At 36.7% G+C, this 7,495-nt stretch overlaps 1 protein-coding gene across 1 annotated transcript; it reads right to left on the bottom strand.

Annotated features, from left to right (window-relative positions):
* Positions 1–3,332: 3,332 nt before the first annotated feature.
* LOC104071752 (fatty acid-binding protein, liver) lies at positions 3,333–6,227 on the bottom strand. Its single transcript, XM_009580370.1, has 4 exons — positions 6,092–6,227; positions 4,889–5,061; positions 4,508–4,597; positions 3,333–3,441 (listed from the first exon to the last, which is right to left on the bottom strand). Exons 1-4 carry the CDS (start codon positions 6,222–6,224, stop codon positions 3,391–3,393), a joined length of 447 nt encoding a protein of 148 aa, XP_009578665.1. The 5' UTR covers positions 6,225–6,227; the 3' UTR covers positions 3,333–3,390.
* Between the last annotated feature and the right edge of the window lie 1,268 nt (positions 6,228–7,495).

Raw genomic sequence — 7,495 nt, 5'->3', positions numbered from 1 at the left:
GCCCTCCGGCGCCGCCGGCGCATGCGCCCTGATCCGCCCCCGCGGCCGCTGCCTTTCCCGCCGAACAGAGGGAGAAGCGCGCGAGCTACGCTGCTCGCGCGGGCAAGATGGAGCCTGCGCCGCTGCTGTGAGGAGAGAGGGTGCCTCCTGCTCACGCAGTCACCTCTCGGCGCCATGGCTCACTCCCGTGCAGTCGGCCAGCACAACAAACTGGCGCAGGAGCGGGTTGGGGTGTCGGGCTGTAGGGCTCCCTGGGCGAGGCCTTTTCCCGTGGCTCGAGGCATCACTGGTCTGTGGCCCCGTTACCGACGGCGTTGTTGTGCCCCAGGAGTTTTCATCGGACAGTGGTAGAGCAGGACTATTTGCAAAGGACCAGCGCTTTTTTATTAAAGCCATCTGTGTGATGAGAACACTAAAGCTGGCAGATAGATTATTTCTTAACACCTTAATGTGTGACTCACCAACAGGTATATAGGCAGATAAATGGCAGATCTGTGACTGAACAGTTACAAGTGATTTGATGAAGGGTTCAATAAAGCAGTATGTCTGCATCTTTACTGGTGTGAGGGATTTTCAGCGAACTGCAGATGGGAGAGAAAGACTTAAGAGTTGATGCAGTCCTGATGCGTGTTGCTAGTGTATTTTCACTTTTTTATTTTTAATGGCTGAATATGAATGAAAACTCTGGTGGGTGGACACAGCTGTTTATATCCTGGCAATCTCACACTCAGAATTGCCTGACATTTCTACAGGTTTTGAATGACAGATGAAGTTTGATCACTGACACAGAAGGTGTATGTGAACTATATATGCTGCTCTTCTGAAAAAAAGAAAATCATGGTGGTTGTATGCTCAGTGGTCTGTTTAGGACTCTGCAGAAAAGAGATGGGGGTCTCTGACAATGTTTTCTGCATTTAATATTTACAGTTAACATTATTCTGTACTAACTATGCTAGCAGCAGGTTGAGTTTGTTACCTTGTGCAATATATACACAGATCTGCTTACACAAGTCATCAAAAGAACATGAAAATCAAGCCAAGAAAGCACGTTAGAGACTGAAATTATGGTGGGAGTGCATGACACAAAGGAGAAAAAACTCCTTCTGTAGACATTCTGAAAAACAAGGAATCACCAGAGTGGAGTTTGGTGATGGACAGAAATACTTGCTGCCAGGATTACCCTTTCAGAGCTTTTTGGATTGGAAAAGAACAGTTTTGAACAAGATTCAAATAAGATTATAAATGCTCCCATGAAGTCCTTTGCAGAAAAATTCACTTGGTTTTGTAGAAGAGTGGATCCAGTGCTATCATCCAAACCTGTAAGAGTTTGTCATCCAGAAATGACCAATTACTTTGGGCAATGGGGCAAGGTTCACAATCTGATCAGAAACCTTCAGGTTTTGACTGCTTCATGTAAGGAACTGCACTGAATATTTCACCTAAATCTGAGATGTCTTGGGGCAGAAGAATATTGCCATTGGATTGAAGAGATTGGCACACCTGTTGGAAATACTAAATCACCACAATTGTGAAGTAAGTAAGGTGAAGTATTCTTTTAAGAATTTTTAGTGCTTTCAAATTAAAATGGTTTAGCATCGGTTTAAGTTCTATATAGGATTAGTGTGATTTTGGTATGTAGTATCTACAATCTGTAACTTAAACCGCCTTTGTATACCAGTTGTCATGTATTGAGGCAGAACTTTGTTAGGGGGTTGAATAGGGAAGAAGTGAGTTTGCAAGGCAGATTATGTCAAATAAGCTGGGAATATTTAGTAGTTATTGAACCAAAATAAGACCTTCATATTTCTTTTAAGAGCAAACAAATATATACGCATCTTGCTTTAACATCATTCCCATTTTATGTCATAATGTATCAAAGCAAATAATTGTTGTTTTGTAACAGGCTTTAAAAGTGTAGTGTTCAGAGTAATGAATGATCTCTGTGTTAGTTTAGAAATAAACCTGAAGTGTCTCATATTTTGTATCCTACAACTTACTGATACAGCATTTGGTCACTGAAGACTTGCAGTATTCTCGAATTTACTGTTGGAAAACTACGCTCTGTTTTGTAGTGTTTCATTGTGTAGTTAGCAGCAGTTACCCAGCAACTTCCAAACAGAAGTGTTTCACGCTCTTATACGGCTTTTTGCAGTACGGATGCGTTAAAGCAGCCTTCTCCCTGAGTTTTACCAGTGTCTTGATTTCTGTTCTGTTGCTCTTATTTATGTGTAACTCACATGGAATTTAATTTAATCTGCAAAAGTGTACTTAACATTAGAACTGCCTGGGAAGCAAAATGAACACAACTATACTTGCACGGTTACGCCAGTAGAACTCCCCATGAGGACAGCCTTATCACAGAATAAGAACATACTTCCCAGATTGCTTGTATCATGTTGCAAGTGTTATTAACTAAAACACAACCTCCCCCCTCACAAACTGCTCTTCTCTTGGCATAGGAATATGTAGACCTAGCACTCTTAATTGGAATAAAACGTCTCCATGAGGATTTTAAATGGCATAATCAGTCCAGCAACTTTTTTCATGGAGGTCTTACACCCAAGACCAATTCTAACAAATCTGCTGTGACTTAAATAAGTATGAAATAGGACTGTTAATATAATAGTAGGATCTAATCAGCAGTGACCAGAGAAATGATTATAGGCATGTGTCCTGTGCATTTTATACTTCAGTAGAGACACACAATCTGAACGTAAACGGTCTAGTTTATTTGAGCTTCACAGACTTGAACTGTGACAAGCACATATTGGGAGTACGTTGCAAATTGGAAGAATGTTTAATTCCCTTTGCTCTTGTAGTGCCTCATTTTTGTTTAATTGTACTCTTGTGTACTTCAGTTTAAGAGCAGTCATTCCCATTATTACTCTGTAATTGTTTATGACTGTTAAATACTTCATAGCTTTTAAAATATTACTGTTTCTATTCCTGTTACAGACATGTGGTGCAGATCAGCTAAACAAATGTCTAATTGTTCTTTGCTGGCTAGATTATAAAGAAAGGGTTTTAGTAGAAGACTATACTTTATTAGACAAAGGAATTAAAGCTGAATATGTTCACTGAGTATGTAAGAAATCAAGAACCATTTATATCAACTTTTGTCCGCTCCCAAGGATTACTATGATAAATCATAATGTTCCTGCTAATGTCCAGATTTGGTTGTCTGGCAGGCAGACTTCTGTCACTCTGAGTATAGAAGGGGTCTGTAAGTGTACTCAGTCTAATAATAGTGGGATGTGATGCGTGTGTGAAAGGAGAGTAGAAATTGTAATTATGTTCTGTACTATTTTTTCAGATAACAAAGATCACACCGTGTGGAAACTGCACTTTATTTTAGGTATGTAGAGATATCACAAAGGTGGTCATCTGTCTTTAAATTCTCTTGCTTCTTCTGACAAGTGTTACTCCACGAAAAGTCATAGTCTGTAGAAGACAAATATGCGTAACTTATTTTTCATTTAGACTTTAGGAAATCTATTTATAGGTAAGTGGCTAGAAGTTTCGGCAATTCATCTATAAATCCATCTTATTCCACAAGAAAATACATTTACGGTACCTGCCTATAAATATGTGTATAACATTCATACCAAAGAAAATTTTTTTACAGAACCAGTTGTGAAGATGGAAAATCTAAATATAAATGCCATCATCAACTACATTTTATCACTCTGTTTTAAGAGGTATTATTGATGCTACCAGAAGGGTCTGCTTCCTGTAATAGAAATCCACTGTCCCAAATAGTAATGGGTTCTTTTGCCTGGTGTTTTGCATACTTAATGTTAGAAAAGTAGTCTGAGATACTCAAAATGGTCTTAGGAAATTGTATGTCCAAAACATATAACTTTAATGTAGTTAGCTGTCATGCTTGTAGTAGTATTTACCCAAGTGGACACTTCTTAGAAGCCTAATGAGCTTAACTCTATAGAGAAAAGCTCTTTGTCAGTATTGAACAATTTAGAACTCATCACAGAACTTTGAAGAATTGTAGGTGGAACAAGTGTATTGTAAATTTCCAGGTTTGACTCAGCCTTTACTTTCTTTTCAGAGACAATGCTGTGGATAAATCTAAGGGTGGAAACATGCTCTAGTATTCTAGAGGAATTTATAAGGTGTCTTTCTGCAATATGCTCAGAGCTAAAGCCATTAACACTTCAGTGCCTATAATTAACCCCAAGGTAGTAATTAATAAAAAGATTTGTTGAGCAGGATGCATTAAATATATGAGCAATGTTTAAAGGAGAGTCATCTAAGGCAATTGGTTTTAATAAGAAACAGGAATAATAAAGGATACTAATAGTATTTTCCACTAACTCTGGTTATTTTGAAATACTAAAATTCTGTATTTGCAGATCTAAACATCTGTAAGGAATTCTGCAAGTAATGTAGTAATTTTGGGGTGAGGATTTGAGCCTACACTAAGAGCTGATCAACATAGAACATTTTTTTCTTCAGCATTTTTCTTAATAAGCCATTATTTTCTAACACTTACCTCTACCATTTCACTTCCTTTAATTTCTTGCTCATGAGAGAATTTTTCTGATTTGCACACAAGCTTCCCGTTCACCATGTTCACAGTACACTGTCGAAGCAGATTTAAAAATTACAAAAAATTTTAGATTTTGGAATTCGATTAGAATAAGTAGGGGACTACATAAATAGGAAATAAATGATACCGATGCTTCATAATCACATCTGCTAATTTAAACTGGAGACCACAGCATTTTAGTAAGAGTTTTAGAATAAACATTTCTGTTTGTTGAAATGATAGAAATGTATGCTAATGGAAATGGTACAAACAAGTTTCACTCATGCACAGAAACCGAAGTATAAGGATGAATAAAGAGATGCACCCATTCCTGAAGTACATTACCTTTAGCTTTCTGCCATCCATAGTAGTAATGTCAGCCTCTTTTCCAAGCGTAAATGAGTTAGTTACAGATTGCTTCGGTGTTTTCGATGTCACAACAAAGTCATCTCCTTTTTGTTGTATTTCAACAACAGGCTTAATATCTTTTGCGACTTTGATAAGGTCATCTGACAATGCTGTAAAAAAGGCAAAAAATGACTTTTTCTGTTATGAAGTAGTGTATTGATATGACACAGCAAATTCTTTTTTCTGATAAAGGTGCAAAAGATACAAACCAATAATGGAAAGTGATGTCCAAGTTAAAAGACAAATCCTCTTTTGGATTCCTCATTTCTCTATGGGCATATTGTTCCATTCCATCTAGTCTGTATAGATTTTGATACTATGTTTGTTACTCTTGTGTCAGAATACGTATTGTTTCTTTCAGTAACGGCTTGCCATGTGATGACATTTCTTTATGAAGAAAACCATGTGTGTATTATTTTGTTTCCTTCACCTCTTCCCAGGGAGATTGGCGGTGCGGGTTATCTGTCTAGTCAGAGCTGCAACAGTGTAAGTAACCTCAAACTACCTTATCAGGGTGTCTCTAGCATGATTTGAGAGAATCATCTTTAGCAGTAGAGGGATTGGTTCAGGCATCATACTATAGGACTAGGCTTTTCAACTGTAACTGAGTTTTATTCTACTGAACATCTCTTATATACGTTTAAAAACCCCAATGTGAATGTTTTGCCAAGATTGTCAAGAGGATAAGTGCATTTTTATTAATGTAGGCACCTACTAAGTCTATTCCTTAGAGATTATTAAACAGGTATAACATATATTAATCGCTAGTGCTGTAGAAAGTGCCTGCACTACTAATACATATTGGAAATCTGTATACGTCATTGACAACTTGTTTCTAGTTAAATGGATTTATAAAGTTATGTGTTAATCAAAACAAGTTGATTGCTGATATACCTGTTCTTTCATGAGGGACTCATCTTATGTTAAGATAGGAATTTGGGGGTTATCTGTAACCTTTCTACATTGATCTGTAGAATTTTCAGCTTCTTTTCGTTTCCAAATTAGACATAACAGACTTACCTGGGAGGGCGTAGTTTGTCATACAAACAAAAGAAAAAAAACATAGAAATACAGTAATAAAAGATGTCATGCAAAGTGTGTTTGCAATCCAAATTATTTCAAAAGTAACTAGACACTTACCAAGAGCTTTCAGAAACTCTTCATAGTTCTCTTGAGCATAGACCTGCCAGGTTCCATTGAATGCCATTATGGATGTTATAATGCAGTTTAGGGCGGTGATGCTAGCAGGAAAGTGAGGGCTCTCCCTGGTCATTCGGATGCTATTTATGAGAAGTGAAAGGCCAGCCCAAATTGTGAGATGACTGGCTAATTATTAACCATGAAGTAACAATTATTAATCATTTATTTGTTCTTAATGATCATAACCTCTAGTTCATTCTGCTTTGTAGAAAGTCTTACCTTGACCAACTGGTTTGGGATGTTATGTTTATCATGGGTTACTGAACTCGGGTAATTATTCATAATTGTTGTAAAGTGTTGCATGGATTAATTTTTCCTTTTGTTCCCAGCTTCTACGTTTAATACATTTTCCGTGTTTTGGATAGAATTCTTTAGATAAAATGGCATAATTTACAATAGATGCGAGGTAATTACTGTCTTACAGCAGGAACTTCCTAATTGTCACAATATTCTCTACTATGGGCACTTGGACCTTAAATGGTGGGAATAAAATCCACAGTTATTTCTTCCAGAATTTTGGGCATCCAATTGCTTGAGAACAGGGAAAATCGTGTTGGAGTAGGACAGTCAGTTATGACTTTATCCAGTAGATGTCAGTAACGTGTATCTAAATCTGTATTAAATTCAGGGTTTGTTTGTTGTTTTTTTTTTTAAATAATCACTGCATACGTAGAAGATTAAAGGTAAAATAAAACATGGAACATTGCTTGGAGACCGAAATGAAAGAAGTAAATGGGATGTATTATTTTTCTTCTCGCCAATTGCACCAAGAATTCCTCATCATTATAGTTATTGAGTGATATTCCTTGCTGTCTGTGCAAGCATGACTGTTGATTTTGGAAGACATTCATTAGATTATGTGTCTTGCAATTATATTGCTTAATTCAAATAGAGCCTGTATCCCAGGGGTAGGTGACCTTTCTAAGTTAACTTTTATTACCCCATATCAGTCAGTAATTCTTTTACTTAAATAGAAAGCCAGTGCTGAACTTCTTAAAAATTCATGACTTTTTTTCAGTATCTAATTTTAAAGAAAATTTACACACAAAGAGCCAATTTTGTAATTACATTTACATATTATAATACCTGAGTAGCAAGGATGAGATACTGATAATGAATAAGGCCGTATTTGTATGGGGTGTAACACACATGGCTCTAAAAGGTACATGTTTATATTGGAGTTATCCTAGGACATGATTCGTCTATTTTACCATAGAGTAAAGTTAATGATGCCATCAGAAGGGCTTGCTTTTCTTCATTCACTGTAAAATGAATCTAGACAATTAGCTAAGCTCTCACTTTTTAATATTATTAAATTTAATAATATATATTATATACATTTAA

Source organism: Fulmarus glacialis, unplaced genomic scaffold (assembly GCF_000690835.1).
Source record: "Fulmarus glacialis isolate BGI_N327 unplaced genomic scaffold, ASM69083v1 scaffold38706, whole genome shotgun sequence".
Lineage (NCBI taxonomy): Eukaryota > Metazoa > Chordata > Aves > Procellariiformes > Procellariidae > Fulmarus > Fulmarus glacialis.
This window is presented reverse-complemented; position numbering and strand designations above follow the sequence as displayed.